This window comes from Chiroxiphia lanceolata, chromosome 8, assembly GCF_009829145.1.
Source record: "Chiroxiphia lanceolata isolate bChiLan1 chromosome 8, bChiLan1.pri, whole genome shotgun sequence".
In the NCBI taxonomy this organism is placed as follows: Eukaryota; Metazoa; Chordata; class Aves; order Passeriformes; family Pipridae; genus Chiroxiphia; species Chiroxiphia lanceolata.
In genome coordinates this window covers 8,312,274-8,336,654 of record NC_045644.1, presented here as the reverse complement: position 1 = coordinate 8,336,654, position 24,381 = coordinate 8,312,274, and the positions used below count along the sequence as shown (strand labels likewise).

The following is a 24,381-nucleotide window of genomic DNA, read 5'->3' as shown; positions in this document are numbered from 1 at the left end:
AGCAACCTCTACCACATCTGTCCACATATGTTTGCGTTTGGTTACTTGGTAGGTGAACAAAAAACATTCTAAAGCACCATCTATACTGCAAGAACAAAATGACTTGGCAAAATGATTCCATTTATATTTGTTACGTGACATATCTTACACAACAATTATTGTTTAAGAAAAATTATAATCCTTTCAAAGAAGAGTCATGGACAGCTTGTTAACTGAGTATTATCAAGGGTTGTTTTAAGCTTAAATAGAAAAAGCAATAGGGAGTTTTAAAACTATTTTCAGTAATGAAAAGGCGCTAATCTTCCAATGAAGTATGCAGCAAATTAAGACATGCTGAGAAACAGACGATGTTCAAACAAATGTTGACTAAGTCAAGCCAGTCTTTGAATCAAAACCTCCATTCCTGCATTACTCAGTGTGATTATTAACAGATGGATTACCAATTAGTGGTTAGCAAACCAAAGGGAAGAAGCACAAAGTGAATTTTGTCTGCCATATTTCTACATCAGTACAGAGTAATTTTTCACAACACAGATCATGATACAAATTGGGTGATAAGAAGACAGTGAACCCGGACTCTTATCTGATGTTCTGAGAATGCCCTTATCGATCTTCATCACATCCACAAAGGTTCTCTACATTTAGTTACACAACCAACTTACTAAGGGACAGTACTTCAAGACAGTCAACTCACCCTTCAAAACTCCTTACTGAAGGGCTGGAGGATCATGCTAAGCATATGCTTCTCACACCTAACACTTGTGAGTCTAACATGTAGCAACTGTTTATCAGCCTTGTAAACGGCAAAATAATTTTGAGTTATGCCTTCAACACACCCGCCATACATGAGAAAATCAGTCACTATTTCAAAAGAGTGTTTTGGTTGGGCTTTTTTCTATCATAGGACAGGGGTAATTGGAAATTCAAGAGCTCCTCAGAGTACTCTGAGCTACCATCACATACACATCACTTGATGTCCCCATCAAAACCTTACTGACAACAATGAATAAACACAAGTGTCATTATTCACTGCAAATCCTCAAGGATCCTCAAGGCTGCATGAAAGCAAGTTGCTGAAATTAGCAGAAAAAACCAATTTCTTTTTCCAGACAGCATGGAAATTCTGGGTTACTGATGACTGGTGGTTACCCATAATAGCACTCAAATGTCAAACAGGCCCCTCAGCTACCCAAACAACAACACACGAGGGGATTCCAGTCCGCAGCAACAAACTCGTTAGAGTTCCCCTATGCTTCCTTTTTTCAGGCTGCAGGAGTATTCCTTACAGTAAAACGAATTAAATTCCCTTTTGAGGTAAGTCAATATAAAAATGCTAATTTTAAAAAGCCAGTTCTCCCACTGTTTACCCTGAGGTTATCTGAAGAGGAACACTGATCTACTTAAGTCAGTGGTCTCCCAGATACTTTCAAAACAGAATCTGTAGTAAAATCTCCCCTCCCTTAACACCATGAACTTCACGAAGAGTTTTGTACAAGACCCTTGCAGAGACCTGTTCTCAGCTAACACTTTTAAACCACGGAAGCTCTGTGCCCCACACTTAGAAACTCTCCTTCAATCAAGGATCTTGAAAATGCCCACCATTCAGTACCTCCCTCACTTCTGGTATTTCTAAGGGCTGAGCTAAACAGCCTCAAACTAAAACTAGACACCCACATTCATGAGCAACATAACTCTCCACATGGCTCCTGACTCCCAGGATAGTTTGCCATGTACAGAGCTGATGAACCAGACATTTTAGAGGCCCTGCCTTATGCTCAGATGCCCACGTTGGCACCCAGACCTTATAAACATTGGCAGCATAGAAGTCAGTTTCTTGAGGGATATTATTTCAACAATAAATAACAATGTGCTATTAAAGTTCAGCAACAGGATGAGAGGACATAGTCTTAAGCTGTGCCAGGGAGGTTTAGGTTGGACATTAGGAGGAATTTCTTTGGAGAAAGAGTGATGAGACATTGGAATGGGCTGCCCAGGGAGGTGGTGGAGTCACTATCCCTGGAGGTGTTTAAGAAAAGAGTGCACACGGTGTTGGACTTTATGATGTCAGAGGTTTTTTCCAACCTTATTGGTACTGTGATTCTGTAACTTTTAACACTCTATGGTAAATGGACTATCACAGAGAAAGTACTGACCAATACAGTGCTCCTGAATACAGCTTGTTCCTCTGGACAGCACTTCGAGTGCTGGATAGCAAGTAGGTACTCTCAAATCTATCAAATCCTGTTTTCAGGTGTCTTTGCAGAAAAGAAAATAGATATGCAACTGCTTCTTTGATAAAGAAGTAATTAATTGACTCTTGTTTGGTCCAGTAGTAATAAAAAACAACTCTCACTAGTCTGCAAGGCTGTACTTATATTTAGATCACTTCCTTGATGTGATATAATTTTAAGATCCTGCTTCTGAACAAGATTCTGAAAACAAAGCTCCATAATATTGCCATATAGTTTATACTAACATCTGTGATATTGCAGTGGTGCTAATAGTAGTGGGAATTAGGGAGCTACCCACCCTGCTGACACTGTTTATAGAACCTTGCCTATTAGTCTCCTGCATAGCATAAAAGCAACAACATTTCACTTCTGAACAGCTGGCACTACTTGATTTGACCCTCATTTTAGCACTTGCTCCTCACTCTGCAGCTTTGAGGGGATTCCTTAGCTTTCCTGCTTCTGTTTTCCTGTCTATATGGAATACAATAATAGGCAATGTACATCATGATCTACACAAGACTTCTGTCATTTATGGGTTTATAGCACTTTAAGATAAGCCCATAAAAAATCCAGAATTATTTATCTCATTGTTGTCTCTTACACAACAATGCAGCTAATACACAATAAAAAATGACCATCATTAATAAAATGCACGATTTTGCTTCAAAAACATCACAAAGTTTCAAAAAATTGAGTCCAACTTTGAGAAGACACTGAAACACTCAGCTTTAAATCCCAGTGATTCAATTAGACTCAACAAGGCACTCTGCTGAATAGAACAGGCTTAAGACAATGCCTAAGTGTTCTCCTCAGCCAGATCCCTAGTGAGCCTGAAAACTATCCAAGCTGAACGAAGGCAAGGATTAATCATCCTTCTGGGGATACTGACTGTCCTCTAGGTGGAAAATCGACTTTGTTATAAATAATCCTTTTTAAATTAGTTATGGATTGCCCCCAGAAACAAACAAGAAAAAAAATCCTGTTCCCACCCAAAGGGCACAGTACATTTTGATTAGTAGAACTTGGTCTTTTCCCCTGGTATGCATTAATTTTTCCAGAAAACGAATTGACACTCCTGCAGTGGCAGGTCAAATTATCATCCTAACCTGCAAGTTCTTTCCTACCAAGATTCCTACCTCCCCTCTGGAAAAATATTTCTATAGCCTAGTGTATTTTAAACAATTTCACTTTGCCAAGACTCTACCTTTAAAAGTGGTGCCTTCTGAATTCTCATCCAAGGAAAGCAAACATATAATTTCCAGTCTAACCAATTGTATTCACCATAACCAGCAGGGCTTCAATAGGGAGGGTGCTGCAGTGGTGACTTGTGTAGGAGGTAGCCAAGTATGGGATTGTGCTGGTCACAGCTGGTCCAACCAACTCAGCAATTGGCAGAACTGACCCACTGCACTACAAAATAGAACAGAGGAGCAAACAGCACCTCTGCAAAAGCCTATACATACAAATAGATGGCAAACATGGAAAGGACAAACAGCAGGAGATGCGAGAGAGATACCAGAGCACCAGGGATGCTGCAAAACAGAGATGTGTATGTATACATATATAAACCTGAATATAAGGAAGAACTTCTTTACTGTGCAGGTGAATGGGCACTGGAACAGGTTGTCTGGAGACATTGTGGAGTCTCCCTCACTGGAGACATTCAAGACCTGTCTGGACACAATCCTGTGCTATGTGCTCTGAGACAACTCTGCTTGAGCAGGGAGGTTGGACCAGATGACCCACTGTGGTTCCTTCCAACCTGACCCATTCTGTGACTCTGTGAGACACAGGAGACAACACCAGGGCAGAGAAGACACGAAAGCACAGCTAAAAGAGAAACAAAAATTATGTCAGGGCAGGAGGGTCAGCAGGGCTGGAGAAATGCTGAGGCAAACTAGTTGTCCCAAGCTTGAACAGAGAAGAGACTCAAGAGGAGGTACAACTATTAAAGGACTGCAGCCAGCAGAGGAACTTATGGAGAAATAACTGAGTAAGGAAAAAGGAGCAACAGTGGACTGATATCAGTCTCCTGCACCACCCTTGCCTCGCCAAAGGCACTGAGTAGAATGTGTGACAGGGACTGGAGACGAGCAAGGGGAAGGGAGAAATGTCCAGAGAGAAGCTGAGGTGTACTTCTCTGAGCGTGTGTTGGCTTGCTTTTATCTTCAAAACCAGAATCAGTAATTAGAACTTTAAAAATTGTGAAAAAATGAAATTGATTGAATCTCCCCTACTGAAAATGGGGGGGTTTGGCTCACAACACTCATTGTTTCAGATGGAGGAACAGCTTAACTGCCTCTACTGCTACCTGAACCCATGAACTCTGTGGTCTTAAATTTAATGACTAAAACCACTAATCGCTCCCCTCCAGTGAGATCAACAGCAAAAGTTGTCCCATTTCTCAGTATAAACAAGCTGCCATCATATCTTCAGAAAGCTGGCTCCTACATGCAGCTAGGATGCAAGGAATGTATGGAATTCCACTACTGGGAAGCGATCAGGCATGGCAAGACTGCATATTGTGCTTGCCCAACTCTTAGAATATGAATATTTGTACACTCATGAACTAAGTGCTATTAAAAAAAAAAAAAAAAAGAGTAAAATCTCCAGTAAACATGCAGTGCCTGAGCTGGCATCTCCTTGGTTATTTTCTTTCTCTCGGTATCAATGCTGCACACCAGAACTGCAATTTGAAACCTAATATTAAAAATAAATTTAGAAAGACAAAGTACAGGACAAGCAATACCATAATTTTACCAACTGAAACATAATTCTCTTACAGTTGCTTTGTCTTTAAAAAGTAATAAGATGTTTATAAGATACTCACATAGCACTGGATTTTTTTTCGTACAAGTAGAAGTAGTTAAATCCCAAGACTATGATTTCCTTGTCACAGCTGTGAAACAAAGCAAAGAAACTCTCTGCTCCAAAGACCTCTAACTCAAATAATCAAGGCAGACAAGAGGAATGTTCTTATCCTCATTTTAGAGATTAACACAAGGAGAGATCAAATTACCTCCCCAAGGTCACCTTAAGAGCCTCTAAAGCCGAACTGTTCTACAGTTCAGTACTTTTAACTACAAGAGAATTTTTTTAACATCTACTGCTATGCATATTTATAAAATGCCCTGTGGCTTGTACAAGGTAGCACACTGACTTAATCAAAACAAAACCCCAAATGCCCAGCCCCAAAAGCAAACTGTCAAGCAGAACTAAATCTGAAACTAAGTAAACCGAAGCAAAAAGAAAATAAAACTCCCCAACCCTTCCTTTGCCAATGTGTGATTGCGTAATTTTGCCATGTGCTCCAAAAGCAACAAACTTGGAGCTTATCCCAGGTCACCTGGGGTTAAAAGTTCCAAAGTCATGAGTTCAGATCAAGACTATGTTTCATTAACAATCATGGCACTGAGACAGTTTTAGGACCGAAATCCCATTATTCAACATTTTCTTGATTAACATAGGGAATAAAAGTTAAGACTGCAAACACAGAGAACACCAGAGAGACATTGTTCCCAGTAGAGAACACCTTTAAATTAGCAGACAGGTACCATTTTGCATGCTCTTCAAGGAAAATCCCATCTAAAGCAGCTCCATTTGCCACAAAAGGAAAATATTAAAAGCTTCTTTGGAGACTCACAGCTCTTGGGATGGGCAAATGGAAGAGAAGAAGGCTGGAGCTACTGCAAGCATAAAAACAGTCCCCTTGGTCATAACCTGAAGGGGTATTGGTACCATACTTTATCAAAAGCATGAAGAAAAAACAACAGAGAATTAAATCTCTCTGCAAGACTGAACTAGACCATGGGCCAAATGATACAGGAAATACAGTTATCATCTTGGTGAACTGCATCTTTTGCCTCACTTACTGGGAAAGCCAGCACCAAGTGGACATCCACAGAGATAGTTGTGAGAACATGGAAACATGATCTAGCTCACTGAAACTTGGTACCCAGTAGGTGCCAGCACCTTCCCTTCAACTGAATCAGTATGTGAAGAACAGAAATCATAAAGCCTCTGTATCTGCTTCCTTAATCCAAAAAATCTTCAACCCTTCCTCTTTTCTCCTTTTATCCTTCCAAGCATGCAGAAGTCTGGCATGAACAGCTACTAATCCACTTTCATAGGTTTGCCCATGGATGATCCAGCCCAAGACCTCATCAGGTACAAAGCTGATTACCAATATGCTTTCACAGACTAGCACTTGAATGCTAGGACAGTCTTCTTATCAAGAAATCAAGAATCAGAGTTAAATCCTTGGTTTATGTCAACTAATGAGGGTAAAAATGAAGCTGCAACACTTGTATCACCCAGAAACGTGGCTAGCAGGCTTTCAACTCACACACTGTCCTCAACATGGAAGCACCAAGAATGGAGATTATTCAATATGTGGTTTAAATTGCAGAACAGAATTAATAACAAGATACACATATGCACATGTAAACTTTCTGTTAAAGGATATAAAGTCAGCCTTGGATTCAACACAGTGATAATAATTTAGCTCAGTAACTAGATAATAACGGCTCATAATTAGAAATAGATAAGTACACAGTCAGATACATGAAAATGTGGTATCAGTCAGACATAATTTAGGAAGCGCCATTTGGTGTCAGCAGAAAACACCCTGGCCTCAGGATTTTTTTTGTGTATGAACTAACCAGGCAGACACTGAAATCATTCTACAATATGAGCATAATGAAGCATGCTAATTTGCTAAAAACTGTTACTAACCGTTTTGCAATTCACTGAGTTGGAGTTGGATTTTTCTGGTTGAAACCAGCCCCTCCAGCCCTAGTTAACATGTTTATGAAATGGCACTGGACTGAATGCATTTTCAGCCTGTTCAAACAGCAGTTCAGGCAGTGGCTGGAAGGGAGGGTACCAGCTGTACTGTACTGACTGCATTTTGCAAGAGTATCACTGCAGAGAGTGACATTTGTAGCAGTAACTCCTGACCTGCCGACTAAAGGAGAGGGGGGAAAAAAAGAAAAAAAAACACAACAAAACAAACCCAAACAAAACAAAAGAGGAAAAAAAAAAAAAAACAGGAAAAGAAATCAAGGAAGAAATGAAAGGATTAAAAAAAATTGTTGGAGAAATTATTTGGAAGTAATACGGTATAAAATCAAACTACTTAACAGATACTATCCTTTCTCACTCTGCAGCCACAAGATATGAAATATCAGTAATTGTACATCAAAATTAAAGAGGGCATTTAGTTATTTTAGTCCATTATCTGTGTGAACAGGAAAAAAATATTTATATCCAACATCAATATTAATAGCCATTGTAAATAATGCATTAAACTTGGTGGGGAGAAGGAAATGAAGCAATTTAAACACAAGTCTTTTGCAGATTTTCAACCATTTATTTCCCACTATTCTAGGAGGCTTTTTGCCTTGCATTTTTTACAAAAATAACAGGCTTGTTTTAATGTTGTTACCACTATATGACAGCTTTCATGGTGTAAGATTCTAATACTGTATTTACAGAGCATTCCTAAGTACAACCCCCATGTAACACAGGGAACCCAACTAACTGAGCATCAGCTGGGGGAGGGCACAAAAACATATATAAGGCTCAAACCTGAATGCTAGATGTATTTTATGTACACTTCAAGAAAATCAGCATCCCTATTTTCAAATGTATCTTAGAAAACTAGCAACAGTTATGATAAGCTGAATGATAATACACTTATTTTTCTGAAAAGATGATTGACATAGTTCATTCAAATGACTGTGAAACCTGCAGTTTCAAGGATTTGGGGTGAAACTGCTACTTAAACCATCCTGGTATGGCTTACTGATATTGGTAGCAGGTCAACAGTTCATGACTGACATTATAGAAATGATCCTGTAAATCTGAAGCAATGGATCCTAAACCTACTAAGCAGTCAATAATATTTATGCTGCTTTTCATCAACAAAAATTATCAATAGACTGTAAAATGTTTATGACATAGCATGGCAGGCTACTGAAGCATTTGTCCTGGTCTCCTCAATCTAATCATCTATGAAGCTAATTTCACTCTTTTTTTCATTTACAACATTTAAAAAAGTCTCAGTGTGGGTGTTCAGACTTGTAAAACTGCCCACTTTTACTCAGCATTACTACTTCTTATTTTGGTTTCTTCCCTCGTTTGAATTTAGCCCACATTACTTTTTACAGAGTCCTCGAAAGTAAAGAACACAGACTCTCCACAAAACAGTGACTATGTCTGAATCTATCTGTGATAATGTAATGCCCCAAAACCACATCCAACCCACTACTCAAATACAACTCAGAATGTATTTCACTTCTTTATAATATGATATAGACCACTATTACAGCAAGGAAAGATCCCATTCCTAAATTCTTTAAGTAGCAAATTCTTATGTAGGAAGTTTAAAATGTTGCCTATAGGTAACTGAAACTGATATCTAATTTACTGTTGCAAAATTCAAACATTATGCAAAATCTCATATAATCCATTTATTCATTAAAATTTAAAATATACCCTCTCAAGCCCAGAACTGAATATATCAATGCTTATCTTTAAAATTTCAAACTAGATGCTTCAGTGGTCAAAACTATTTGAACTGTAGCAAATACAGGTAAAAAACAGCAAACTTGGGTTAAACCACATAAAAAACCAAACAAACATACATACAGAAGGAAACCAGCTGTGCAGACATGTTAAATAAGGTGTGTTTCAGATTCTAGCCTTATTAAAGCAGGTACATCAATAATCAATGCAATCCACTGCAGGGTTTGGCACACCATTTTTATAGAAAGGAAAACAGTAACTGCCAATCACAGCATGCTCATTTTAAATGTGAAGGTTTAAACCTCAGGTGACTATGGCTGGCATATTAGGTTGCTTCAGCTCCAGCCTATCAATAAACATAATTACCTTTTTCTTTCACCATGGCAAACAATTTTTCTTCGTAGTGGAAGCAGCAAGAATTAGCTGAAGTAATTTAAACACAATCTCTTTTCCAGCAGTGTTTGGCTGAGGTGGATTTAAATAAAAAAAAAAAGAAAAAAAAGAAAAAAAAAGAAAACAGGCAGCTTATTCCAGATAATTATCTCCCCCGGTCAGATTTCCCAGAAGGTTTGATCAAATCCGATTGCTCATCACTTGTCTCTTTCCTTCTTGTGCCTCTTATCTTCCACTGTGATCCCTTCCTATGGCTAATGGCAGCTCACACTGCTCCTAGATTCTGCCCCTTGTGTTGAAGCGACCAGCTACAGTTGCCGCTGTGGAACAAATGCTGAATTCCACCGTCCCTAATTTCCAGCCACTGACACCACCTTGCATTCCTCTGCCCTCGCAGAACGGGGCTGGCAATGTAATATGCTCCCGAATGACTGGCAAAAGGCTGCAAGTGAGGAGTTGTGAGGGAGAACAAGAGAGCTGTTCCAATGCACACAGAAAGCTAAAGTGGTATTTATGAGTTTCCTATGCTTTTATTTACTCGAACTGAGCCAAGATCAACAGGGGAAATACAAGATGAACACAGGCTAATGCTGAGGGAGGCTGCAGCACAGTGGCATTTCTATGGTGAGCAGTTTATCCATTCCTGGATTTACCTTTAAAGCAATTACTAGACCACAAAACATGCTAAAAAATAGTCTTAATGCCTTTTGACCATAGTACAGAAGAGAGTAACTTGTACTCTGGGCAAGATGAGAAGACCATCTCTATTCTCTACTTGAAATAACAATAAAAATAATAAAAATGAGAACCGCCACCACACAGTGGGTTCTGAAGCACAGCCAAGGAGTGTCACAGACAAGTTTTTTGCTGTGGATCAAAGTGTTGTATTCTGAAATTGTAAACTATAACACCCAAGTTATTCTTTGGAGATGATAGCTGTAGGTATTCATGGAACTGAGAAGAGAGGAGCATATTGAAACAGCAGCACTGACACAGGAATTTCACTCCCCCAACACATCCCCAACAAGACAAAGTATCAGTGTCGAATCTGGGCATCAAACTGTCCTTCCGATTTATGGTTTTCCAGGCACTAAACTCTACTGAGAAATGACTGGTCAATAAGCTGATGTGGAAAAACAAACAGACCAACCCTTTGCAATATTGTCAAGTCTCATCATCATATAGCAAGGTTCTCTTTTCCATTAAAAGATATGGGTCAGAGTCCAATGAGAAACAAAGCTTTTCTTTTATAAGCATATTTTTATTCACAGTTATGAAGAAAATATTGGAAATATGACTAATCAAAACCCTGAATGCCCATTAAAAACCACTTGTATTTAATACATATATACTGTTAGCATCAAGACTTTGGGGAACTTCTATCACTGCCACTATATGCCACTTTTTCCTTATTTATAAATTACTTCATTCCTCATTTTAGCTAGCTACCAGTGACTTCACCAATGCAAACCTACACCATCACACCTTTGCCTAGACAATAAGCTTTAGTATTTGTGGTTTAAAGTGGAGAAAATGACAAGGGGAGGTGAATTGACTTGCAAAAGACAGAGAGGTGACCTCAGCAGCAGAGAACTGGGTCAAATGTAAAGATATGCGGCACTAAATTATGGACAGATTCACTAAACGATAGCTTCAACTTGACCACAACTCAGTGCAAAATGTGCTTTAGATTACATGATGGAAGTGAAATTACATTCATACTGCACCCTACAATTATACTGCTCACACCTCCACAAGGGAATTCCTTCTCAATGCTACTATATGTAGGGAGAGAGATATTAATGTAAAGAAACAAGCTGTAGGCATCAGCCAGACAGAGCAGCAGATGGCTGATACCTGCTGGAAAAAAATCAGACCACGCACACAGCGTTAAAAATATTTGCAGTAAATAAATTCTAAATGTTTTGTATAAATGCCACCCAGAACAACGGAAATAAATCAAACAAGCCAGTCTGCCTCACCCGTAAGATCTCTCTTATTCAGTGACATTCTTTAATAAATAAATCACTAAGAGAGAGAAAAAGATAGCCAGAGATACAGGCACATGCTTGGAAAAAAACAGTTATTCTATTCTAACAAATCTAGGCTGGCCTTCTATTGTTAGCAGTCTAACGTGTAAGAGCAGCACAGCCCAGGCAGTCTGACATTCTTGCTTCTATGACTCAGTGTGTTACTATTAATAGCATTTGAGGCTCAAGTGGGGAGCTGGGCTGAACCCCACCAATGCTGAGGCATAATCCATTATGTCACATTTCTGACACATCAGAGATGTCAGGCTGTAACTCAACCTGGCCCTGTTCTTTCTCAAGCAGTATTTTGTAAACAGTTAGGGGACAGCCCCCTGAAAGGGGCACATCTGACCTTCATTCATAAATATTTGATTTGATGTGCAGAGCACAGCCTGTGGACACACACTCATGGACACAATTAACCCCTTCCAGTGTCGTCAGACACCCTCAAAAGGCCTGCAATGATTATAATTTATTTTTTTGTTCCAGCAGCTGCTGACATAGAAGCTGCCTGTTGGTATCTGGACTTTGTGTTCTCTGAGTCCATTCCTCCATTTTTCACATGTGCTAGAGATTAGCACTGCTGTATCTCATCTCACCCATAGCCTTTCCTCACATCGTTCAGCCAGGAAAGCTGCAATGTTAGATGGAGCAGCATGCACGTAAAAATAAATTTAAAAATACGACTGCAGTAAATTATGCTGGAGATTTAGGAGTCAAATATAATCTGCTCCTGAGTAAAGAGATACAAAGAGCAGACATTAGTATTGTAAACAAAATCTCTTTACCCCAGGATGGTTTTTGGTTTTAATCTCATTGTTTTAAGCCCGAAGACTAAAATTTACCCTGCTGTACAACTCAGAATCTACTCAGATATCCTAAACTAGAGATGAAAGAGGAAGAGACAGCAATTCTAGAAACAATCTCCTGGTACTTATTGTTATTTAGAAGTGTATATTTTAAAGGAAAGCTAAACAACCACTTTTCTTTAAACACCTTTTGCACTGTACAAACTATATACAGTCTCCCTTGAACACGGCATGGGTGGAAGAGTCACAAAGAGTACACTATAGCTAAACAACATGCTTATGATGCTGTTATTTTCTGGTGAAAAATATTCTGTGCATTCAGCAAGAGGCATGAGAGCTGAGATCACTCCACAAAGGGAAAGAGTTAAAGCAGTTTGTTTTGCTTTTTCTTGTACTTTGATAATGTTGCAAAAGTATGTGTAAGATACTAAGCACTTTAGCTATGATTTAAGGTTTGTTATTCTCATTTTAAAAGCTGGCTTTCATATTTTTATCTTGCACTCATTCTTCACAGATGAGATCATGGCTCAGAAGTATCAGCACACAGTTTTTATACAATTTCTTCAAAACGGATTGGTATCTCCGGTTCATCAACCAATGAAGGCAGAAAACAGAAAGGGAAAGAGGAGAAGTTGTTCTACTAAATAATATCCAGGAAAATACCCTCTGTTTAATGTCCTTGCTTCCAGCAAAAAGCCTGGAACAAACAGTTTCGACAAGAAAGGCTGCCTCAGGCTTCCACAGCTTAACCACTGTACAACCTAGGTCAACTGAGAGCCATCACTTCTGCAAGGTCTTGATTATGGCATTTTGCAAAATGCTCCCTTCTCCCGGAAGGAAATGTCACTCTCTCCTGAGTGCTCTAATTGTTATCCTTACCTAACTGTGCCTGCTTAGATGAAAACCAATAATGTCAATATGGGATTTCTTGCAAAAGCCCTGTGACCCAGCAGGGTCCCAGTGCCCTGATGGGAAAACATTCTCAAAAACTATATAGTTAAGTATTTCCTGGCTTCTGTTTCTCCTGAGCATACCCTCCTCCAGCAATCCTCTGGTGTCTCTCCCTCAACCACGTGGACAGCTGACAGCTTTTCCATCTTTTGGAAGCAGCTGGAGCAGCAGTGCTCCTTAAGGACTGCAGCAAAGAAGACGACAGACAATTGACTCGGGAAAGCTGATGGTGCCGGGAGAGTTTTTCAGATTCACCAGAATCCAATGAGCAGAACTCAGCCTGTACCTGACCAAACTGTTCTCCATAATAAATGTGAATAGATGTGTTTGCTCCTGAAGAAAGACAAGGTGCTTAGTAAGGTACATGTTGACCTGTTGTGTCTCCAGGTTCTTACCTACCCCCTGAGCAACCCAAGTCCTCCCAAGCCTGCAGTTGAAGTTCTTCTGTGATACTCATCCTACAGCCTTTCCACACCCTCCACAGTTTTTGTTCTGTAACAGCTTCATCCTGAAGCTTGTGCAACAGTCTTAGGTTGCCAAGCCCTGCTCAACCCCACCTCCTCACGCTGCCCTGTGTGGAACCAGCAGAATGTTAAGGAGGCCCCAAAGACTGAACTCCCCACTGCAGATCCTCTATGTTGCCCTATCACTGTTTTAAACAGTCTAGAGGAGCATACACAGACCCACCAGAGTGGAATATGGTTCTTTCTCAGGACATACTATGGTCCTGCAATCCTACTTCTTAGGATAACTGTAATCAGTAAGTGGTTATCCTTACCAATAAGACTGATCTTTAAGCAAATAATGCTTGATGGCCTGGGTCCTACCCAGGCTCTTTCTTCTATGCTGGGCTTTTCTTTGTAGCCTGTGTCATGCCATTTGGAATACAATCAGGCTGTAATATTCCTGTTTACAATCATGTGTTGTCATTCTTTTAGAGTAAACAAAATTAAATTTCAGAAGGTACATCAATCACTTGATTCAGCAAAATAAATAGTGTATTCATTCTGATCTGTCAGGATTTGGGGGTTTAGTGCTTTTTTAATAGGACTATTTCATATTCTTTAAATACTCCTCAAGAATAAAACATTTGTCAGGTTTGGATTTACTAAGGGGTCTGGATTTCTTAAAGCAAAATCTGATAGTCTGAGGTTCTTGACAGCAGGATTTTCTTAGTAGGCTGCTATTCTGTGTAACAGTAATAGTCTGCAAAATCCAGATAAAACAGTAAGACTGATGTCTAATTTGTTGCAAAACAAAATAAGGAAACCAATACACTTGACTTTGCTCTAAATATCAAGAAGTCTATAATACACATGCTTATATAAAAAAGCACCTGAAACCATCAGATCATCTTTAAAAACAGATGAGAAAAGATTATACTGCTTTGCATTATATAATATATACATTATACTGCTTTGCAGTAGCCCCAAACATATGGGTAATCTTCTGACTGCAGGTATGTACAAACATTAACCGCTGAACAAACATTTATATTATTGATAGAACAACTGGCTTCCAAATGGCTTATGTTATTGCTAACCCATAGAAAGAAGATCATGCTTTCTTCACACCTGTGTCAACTTTTACACTGTGCACACACACTTGGCACTGGACTGAGTTGTAGGACAGTAATATGATCTAGTGACAATGGTTTAAACGTCATACTGTTTTTAAAAACTACCATATGAAATCATCACTATTCACCTGCTATAAATGGAATTTATCTAGCCAAATCATGATCCCAACCAATACTGTTGCTGATAAAAACATGATAACCATCACTGACAGTAATCACAATTACTGCTGAAAACCACAACTCACAGGAAGGCAGGAATCCCCAACAGGAAAGCATATATGCAAGTGTCATGCTTTACTGTGCATGCCTAAGGTTAAGGAGATTTGATACTGAAAATCCACTTCAGAATTGGATTAACTGTGTAGAATAACCCCCACAGCCTGTCTTGGGAGGTTTTTGCTCAGTGAAATCAGCAGGAATGCAGTAAAGACTCACTACTCTAAAGAACTTCTCCCTGAGAGGTCCATGAAACACCAGATCGAAGCAGCTTCCTGCCAATCAGTTAATTTGCAGAGTAAAGAAACAAGTTCTTTGTTTTGCAGTGCCAAGAGACGTGACAGAGTCTCTCACTAAACATTAACCTTTAGCGTATGTCTCAAAAATATAGAGAACAGCAAAGCAAGTCCATCATCCCTGAAGGTGAGGCAACCCACTATGTGGATACTGGATACATAACACCCTTACATTTAAACTGGACCAATCAGTATTCACTATGCCAAATGAAAAATTCCTTCTCTTCTGATTCCATATGGAACTATAAATAGGACTCTCAAAAAAGGCACCTAAATCTGTCCTGCAAATGTAGCTCACTCCCAACATGTATTTCACAGTCCAGTGTCCTACCAAATGAACCACAGAGAAGCTCAAAGAAAAGATAAAAAGATGCTTTCCAAATAGATACAACTTGGCTGCACAGTGTAACATTAATATATCCAAACAAGCTTTTACAACACATAAATTTTTTAGCACCTTACTCCAGCTTCTGGAGTTGCTCTGATTTTATCTGCAAGCTAGGGAGGTCACTTTTTTGAATGTGAAAAAACTTAAGATATTTGAAGCTTTCTTTTAAATTATTTGCTGCCGTTTCAATAGTAGGATCACCATAACAATATTAAGTGGACATAAAACAAATTGATATTCAAAACCAAGTAATTCCAACTTCTGCACCAACTGGAATTTTTTAACAATAACTACAAAAGCTATTTTGCTGCTGCTCACAGTCAGTTTACACCAATCTAGGGGCTTATTATTGCTGCTCCAAAGGAAAGAGTCACATATTTTAAAAGAGAGTTTGACAACTTAAGAAATAAACAATATGGAATCTTCCGAGTACTGATCTATACTAATAAGCTAATTTGGTTTGTGCTTTCTGCATTTTAAAGTTTAATGGTTCTATGTTTCACATTGAAAACTGCACAGACAGCTGCACTGCCTAATTCATATGGTAGCAAATCAATGATGAACAACTCCTGGTACCACATGTTTCTGTATCCTACCATAAAGACCCACTGTCTAAAGGAAAATAACTGAAAAATCAAAAGCAGGATAATGCAAAACTTGTAATCACAATCACCCATTCTAACATCACCTTCTTTCCCTCTCAGCTGCACCTTGTCTGCATGACCTGGGTGAAGAACATTCCTGCTTCCCTTTCTTCCCTTCTAGTCCCAAAAACTATTTGCCCACAGAGATCTACCAAGCATCCATCATTCTCTCAAACTAAGAGCCCCTTTTAAGGTCCCTGCATACAAAAGTCTACTTAGTGATATCCCCACCTCTCAGGCATAAAGAAGGAGAAGGAGCCAAGAGCAATAAGTATTCATCTCCTCCTCAACCAGTACATGGGGGACATATGGGAGTGGATGAAGCAAGGGAAGCCAGACACCAAGCCTCTCACTCCTGTTCTACTCCCTCCGTGCCCCAAAATCAAAGCTGCAGTGAGTGATGACAGCCATTTCCTATGTCCTTCTCTCTGCTCTAAAGTTTTCCCAATATTTCACCTTTTGGATAAGCAGAGACGGCCCAAGGAACAGCTTTTAGAGCAGACAAAATAGCAATTTCTACTTCTCTTTTTCCCATCCCAGTACCACCAGTATTTTATGCGCTGTCAGAAAGACCAGAACTTCTTCAGCTCGAGACCAGCTTCCACTTCAGATTTACCTGTATCCGTCCTGTCTGCAAAGGCTGTGTTGGCTCTGGACGCCCCCAGACCACGGGAAGAGGGACACCCTGCTCCCCTGCCCCTTCCAGTACTGGAGGGGAGCCACAGCTGCTGTCCTGCTGCAACCCTGCCCAGGAAGGGGGCGGCATTTCTCTCCGGGTTGTTTGATTAAAATACCAAGGTTATGCAATTGCAAATGACGGACACGGGGAGGAAGTTTCCATCAGATACAGAACAAAAGCAGGACTCCCTGTAAACACCACTGGGAGTGTGCAGCCACAATGTGCGCTTTCCAGCCAGAGCTGCCTGCACTCGTTGGTATTACAGAGTTATAGAGCAAGGGAGATCCTTGCCTCAGTTCCTCTTAACAATCTTCACACTGTTGCTATTGCCTATGTACATAGCACAGAGGGAACCACAACATTTTCATTATTTCTTTCAACTTACAGCTGATTTAGCTCATCTTTCTTGCTAGCACCTAGTAACAGTAAGAACTGCAATTTTGCTCTTGTTTAGGGGATTACAGATAATAAAAAATTTAGGAGAGGGAACAGTGGAGCCCTACAGAGGTGAATTCAGTTGCTCTGAACGATGCTCCCTTAATGCAGATTAATACTAAACCACTGATTTACTACTAAGCCAATTAGCTTAGACTGATCCAAGCACTGGACTGCCAGAAATCTGAAACAGGAAGCCAAGGGTTAAGAAGCTATTAATTGTTCTAATATTTTAAGTAAAAATGTGGCAGTGATTAAATTGCAGTAGAGATATTGCAAATGGGCAGAGGATGAAGAACTGAGCTTAACTGATTATTTTTTCTTTTTACATTTCATTAAAAACAAAAAAACCCAAGCTAACTGTGCATATTTAGAGAACCAAAGATTATTAGGACCTAACAGAGATGGAGTTTCAGTTATACTTCTTCCTCAACATGAAACGGTAACTGAGTAATTTTCACAAGGATACTTCTCTGTGCTTTTCAGGACAATGCAGAACGTATCTCCATTTGAGAATCCCTTACTCATCTGAAGATTGACTAAATCCCTCACTTATCACTACTCTTCTAGATTGAGCAAACCTAATTCCATTAATCTTTTCTCATAAGTCTTTTTTGCTAATACCATTCCCTCTGTGTTCTACTAATTTCCCTCCAATTTATCAGTACCTTTCTCAAAATGCAATGTTCAAACCTAGAGACAGCTTCCAGCAGAGTTCTCTTCAGTGTCAGGAACAGAGAAAAATTATCTGGCTGCTGTATATAGCACAGCCCAGAATATAAATATAAATATAAGATCGCAGAAAAAGAATGGCAGCAGTATTATAGAGTCAATCTATATTTACATTGTGGTAAGCATCATTATCCTCCATGTACTTTTCTGGATCAGTTTGTGTTAGTTTCCATTGCTTACCTGTGCTAGTCCATGCTTAACACTTTTAGTCTCTGAAATTCAACTGGGTAATTTAAAACCATTCACGTGACTTATCAGGACTATTTTGAATTAAGACATTGTCCTGCAGAAGAATGAAATAATGTTCCTAAATCTGTATTACCACGAATTTTAAAAGCATGCTCCCTGTTCAATCATATAAGTCAGCATTATTAAAAAAAATATATTATAGGGACTGAGGCCAGGAGAGATTGCTCACTTGAAGGAATCAATTTGAAAAGCTATCAAAAAGAAGAACCACCTTATCTGCAGTACAGGAGCAGTCTGTTCAGCATCTCTCTGAATCTAAAAAGTACCACCTACTACAATGCCAACAGAACCTGGATTTTCCTCTCACACATCACCACTTGCCACATCTGAGATTGCTTAGCTTTGGACACCTGACAAGTTCACACAGCACCCCTAAAATCCTAAGTCTGTAGGTCACACCAAGTATCCATTCTGTGGGGATCTACTATGAACACCATTAGCAGGTAAGACCAAAGATTAAAATAGGAATTGAGTTTTTTTCATTTGTGATTTCCTTCTTTCTGTTCAAGTAACAATAGGGATTGGTGTTAAAGAAACTGCATCCTTTAGGGTGATCTTGGGCACTCCTTGGTACTAAGAATGGAAAATGGTAATGGGGTACAAAGAGTTCATTTCCCTGACTGGGGGCTCCAGCTTTCTTGCCACAGCCCAGCAAGAAAACCTTACTAATGCAAGAAAGATGATATGTGGGAGCTTAAATGTAAAACAGCATGTGAAGATTCCAATGTTTTATCCTCCTCTAGTATTTTATAACTGGACATTTTATTTCAAAGTTGTAAAGCCCATTCCTCTCAAGAACACTCTGCCTCTGTGCCTTCCCTCATATCATCCTGTTGATTTCTCAGACCCCTCCTCTCTGCAAACATACACACAGAAAAATCAGACCTTCTTTCTCATAAATCAGACTACTATCAAAAAATCAGACTACTGTTTCTCATAGAATAAAAAAGAATAGACTATCTCAACTGGATTATCTACAATGATTATCTGCTCCAACTGCCTGACTAATTCAGGGCTGACCAAGTTAAAGCCTGTTAAGGGTATTGTTCACATGTTTCAAACACTGAAAGGCTTCAGGCATTGACCACCTCTTTAGGAAGCCCATTTTAGTGTTTGACCACTCTCTCAGTGAAGAAATTCTTCCTAATGTCAAGTCTAAACTTTATCTGGTGCAGCTTTGAACCATTTCCATGCATTCTGTCACTGGATATCAGAAGAGACCAGCATCTCCCTCTCTACATCCCCTCCAAGGAAAGAGCAATACAATCATAGACTGCTTTAGGTTGGAATGATCTTTGAGTCCAACTCTTAACCTAATGCTGCCAAGTCCACCACTAAACCATGTCCTTAAGTGCTATATCTACACATCTTTCAAATACCTCCAGGAATGGTGATTTCACCCCTCTCCTGGGCAGCCTATTCCAATGTTTGATAGCCCTTCAGGTGAAAAAATTTTCCTAATATACAATTTAAACCTCCCTTAGTGCAATTTAAGGACATTTCGTCTTTTCCCATGGCTTGTTACTCAGGAGAGGACACCAACCTCCACCTCACTACAACTTCTGTTCAGGTAGTTGATGAAGTTCTACCTGAGCCTCCTTTTCTCCAAGCTAAGCACCTCCAAGGCTCTCTCAGCCATTCCATATCAGACTTGTGCTCCAGACCCTTCCCCAGCTCGGTTGCGTTTCTCTGAACAGGGTATGGGGTTGTTGTGACCCAAGTGCAGGACTCAGTACTTCATCTTACTGATCCCCATACAATTGATCCAGCCAGTCCAGATGCCTCTGTAGAGCCCTCCTGCCCTCAAGTAGATCTACATTCCTGAACTACTTGGTTTTGTCAGTAAACTGACTGAGAGTGCACTCAATCCCCTCCTCCAGACCATCAATAATTACATTAAACAGGACTGGTCCCTGTATTGAGCCCTGGGGAACACCACTAGTGACTGGCCTCCAACTGGACTTAAATTCATTCAGCACCACTCTTTGGTCCCGGCTACCCAGGTAGTTGTTTTACCCAGTGAAGGGTAAATAGGACCTTGGTGCTTCACAGATTTTCTTCCACCAGTCCAGCTTGCTTCCTATCTCCCCACTGGGCTGTTTTCCTGCTCTCCAGATTCCTCGCATACCTTTCTCATCCTCTTAGTTCCTTCCGTCTTCCTTTACATGATCCAACAGAAGCAGCCATTCTCACAAGTGATGCTTTAAATAAAGACCATTACATAAAGAGGTACTAAATTCCTACAAGAGGTCAGTTAGGTAATATGGTTTATATCTCCTTTCCCTCAGGTGTGTATGACTGTGGCAGCCAAAGAGTGATCAGTTTGGAGGGTTTCATAAGGTGTCATTGGTACAAGCGACAGATGACGGTATCTGGTACAAGAAGCAACATCACACAGTTTCAAGCCAATTTTCTCTTTAAAATTGCACTGCTCTTTTTGCAACCAATTTTCGACTCTTACTAGTCCTGACATTTTTCCACAGGGTCTTGCCTTCAGAAAATCAAAGCCATGTCCTGAACCAGGCTAAGACAGCAAGCTACGTGATTGGCAACCTCTCTAATGGGAAGCATCCTTACCTTCTCCCCTACACACAGGAGGGAAGGTGGCTCATCATTCTTTGGCCAAATGAAATCAAGAGAAATACAAAATGAGGGTCCTTTCAGTGATTAAAAGCTGCTTTTGAACTCCTTTTATTTTAAGTTTTCTTTCATTTTTAGAGTATTTTTTAACTGTCAGTATGATGCTACCATTTAACTTTATGAGATAGGTTTAACCTCCAACATTCCCATTATAAAGGGGATAAATTTCAGGATACAAGTCCTAAGTAAAAGCAAGTCAAGGGTTAAATGGATGAGATTCCAAAGGCTCACCTCCTGACCACTAAATAGCTCTGCACCTGTTGATAATTCCTGACCTTCCAAAAACCTAAAATATGGGGCTTTCCTGACGGTTATGATCCACATACAATCAGGAAGGAAAATAATTAGTGAGTCTCCAAATGCCTTGAACAGTGTAATTTCTAATCTCTGTTTGCAAAGCCAAATAGAGACAGCAAACTGTCTTCCAGCAGGGTTTATAAGCTGCTAAATCTTGTAGTACTTGAGGGACTATAATCCCCAAGCAGCACAAGCTGGCCTAAGAGACAGTCTTACGTGTTTTGCATCTTAAAGTCACATACAGCATTTACAAGCAGGTGGTTTTCAAAAAGCATTCCACTGGTTTTGTTCTAAGCAGATGAGATTCTGATTCCAATTGCTTCACAGATTGGAGAAAGATGGGACACCAGACATCTTGCAACCTTTCAGTTAGCATTATATACAGCACTGGAAAGCAGGACCACCATATCTATCCTATTGAATAGTAGCACCCATGCTGTAGGATGAAAGGAAAAAAAACCCAGTGGTTATCTGCATTATCTATTGCAGCATAATGCTAAACAGAACCTGTCCCCCTATCTTTGTAATTGCTTACGAATGAGCGAAGAACTGCAGAATTGCAGATTTCTAGATTGTTTAACCCCATATAAATTAGAAGAAATTTGCACATGTGCAAAAAGGTCGCTCCCACTCTGCTACGATAGCAAAGAATTTCTCTGGAGCCCTGCATGGATTAATCAGACAGCTGGTCACTGTTCATTCAAATAATTTTCACCTCTAAATTGTGGTTTATAAAAATGCCTAATGTCGCTGCAGAAGTTTTCTCCAGAATACCAATGTGAAACACTGTGGGGGCTGGCAACGGAGAATGATAGTTGCTTTTTCTAGTTCACAGTTATATTTGCCTCATGTTTTAGCAACACTTTAATTAAAATTTTTGTTTTAAAAAGAAAATGATTACTCAGAAGCAGTAACTATCTGAAACAGCATATGGGTTTTGGACAGTTCTATTCTTATACCATGAAGTTCACTGGATACAGAGCTGACTAGCAGAAGCTTTTGCACATAAGAAAGTGACATATACCAAAGTAAATCTTTGAAGAATACTTGCCTACCAAATACAACCAGTATTAACATTTTGAGGAGCTGCACAGAGTGACAAGTATGTGGCAGCTTTCTTGATCTTCTAAGTATAGGCAAAATTCCAGCACATAAGCAGTTTGGATTATGAAAACTGAGGTCCATAAAGCAAGTCCTAGAAGAAAAAAAATCTTTGAAATTTATCTGAAAGCTTCAGATTAACATTTATAGCCAATTTCACAGACTAGAGTTTCCAGAAAACTTTTTTTTTAAAATTTGCAATGGACTGTAACAAATTGGTTAAGCTGATGAATTCCAGATATAAGTTCTCCCACCACTGATAGCTCTATTAAGTAATAAACCAGTGTTCAATGTTAATTAAAACCAAATTTCAGCAACTACCATGAGGAACAAGGAGCATTGTTAGGACTCTGTACATATACCCACACTATGATACATGTTGAACGCAGTTCTATTCCCCAATTTTCCAAGGGTTATAATAGAATTAGCAAAATACATATAAAAGGATAATCAAAGGCGTGGACTGACTCCTGCACAACTTGCATCTAAATAAATTACGATTTCTTATGCTGAAAAAGGAGGTACCTGGAAAAAACGTACAACAGAAGTCTATTAAATTCACAAGTGACAAGAAGGTGAACACAGAAAGACTTTTAATCACTTCTTCCAATTCAAGAATGAGGCAGCTTCAAATGATACTCCTTGGCAATAACTTTAAAACAAACAAAAGAGAATATAGTTTTACAGACCACCTAGGAAAGCTCAGAACACACTACTGCAGCATGCTGTGCTTTCAAAAGGTACTTTTCTAGCTTAAATACTTCTGAAGTTTAAGGTCCCATTTGTCCCAGGATGGTCACATAGAAAGAGCCGCATCTATGTCCATCAACTACTTTTGACTATCCAGATTCTAATTTGGCTTTTTATTCTTCTTTCCTTCCTCTCTGTCAGTGATAAATATTTCTCCACACCTGAACACACTTACTGTCATAAACTATCTTGCTGCTATGCTAAAAATATGGTAACTGTAAAGCAATTTAGTCTATTCACTAACCAAAAATCAAGATCCAATGCCAGTCTTCACTTACCCAGATCCTCAGGAGTGTCAAATAACTGCTCACACAAGTAATAGTCATCTGGATTCAAGTAGGGCAGTTGCTTCAGCAAGCTCTGCTTAGGAATGAGATATAAGACCTCTGCAATGTTCCCATCCTCAATTACTGACATCCTTCTGACTGAATTTCGAAATTTCACTTTTTCCAGCACCAGTTCTTCACCTGATCCACACAGCTTCCCAAAGCTGTTTAAGATGGGGAAAGAAGGCATTTCTATTCGGAAGAAGGTAGGGAAAGCAACCTGTAGTGCATGCAGTCGGTCCACTACCCACGGCACACTGCCCTTTCCAATCCTTTTCTTTTTCTCTTATCCAGCAAAGGAGATTAAGGAAGATATATTTTTAGTGATTATCTTCAAGAGATCACAACAGTATGCTTGATCAGGTGATTGCCATCTACAACTATTGTAATCAGTTGAATCTCATCCCCGCGAATGCAAAAAAATCAGAAACAAAACCATAAAGAGTATCTGAAAATCAGATTAATATTCAGGACAAGAGAAAGAACGTAACTGAGTTATATAAGAGGATTAGTTTAAAATCAAAAAACCTTGCTGTGTCAAAAATCTTATTATGGAAGAATCATCATCATCATCATCATAAGCTACAAAGGCACATCTGTGCGTTTAATCTGCCATGGCCCTGTTCCGTGCCAGGTCTGTCTGTGTGCTACAGAGAAAAGGCTGTAGTAAAGGTAGAGCATGTCAGTCCTCCTTTTTCAGGAATGTACCAGCACTGGCTAGCACTGCTTCATAAGCAGATTTCTTTGGAGAAATCCTTTCTGCAGCTTTCACCGCCTATTGCAAACGAAAGCACTTAAGCTTTCCCCTAACTACTAAGGATTGGTTCACTTCTGCTCTTCCTCTCCACCTTCCTGCAGAGCTGACAGTAGAAGCTTTGCAGATACTGTGCCAACCCTTCCTGCTTCACTTACAAGAAGTATTTACATTAATCCAATTCCAGTGACTTGCTAATCTAATCATCTAATGAATATTTCTCCCTGGGGAAAGGCAGAGTTAATCATCAACAGGGCACTGGAAAGTCACAGGAAATTCCAAAGCAAAAGATATTAAAAAAAACCCCACCAACCAACAACATTCATCATCTGTAAGAGAAAATTACAGGTAGA

At 39.5% G+C, this 24,381-nt stretch overlaps 1 protein-coding gene across 7 annotated transcripts in view; it reads right to left on the bottom strand.

Annotated features, from left to right (window-relative positions):
- ABLIM1 (actin binding LIM protein 1) overlaps positions 1-23,609 on the bottom strand; it is a 138,585-nt gene extending 114,976 nt beyond the window's left edge. The window contains exon 1 of one of the 7 annotated variants that reach the window (XM_032695466.1): positions 23,227-23,609. In XM_032695466.1, the coding sequence (XP_032551357.1) occupies positions 23,227-23,464 (238 nt within the window). In that variant the 5' untranslated portion in view covers positions 23,465-23,609. The remainder of the gene's footprint in view (positions 1-23,226) is intronic. The other 6 variants (XM_032695462.1, XM_032695464.1, XM_032695463.1 and 3 more) reach the window with 6 other exon arrangements.
- Between the last annotated feature and the right edge of the window lie 772 nt (positions 23,610-24,381).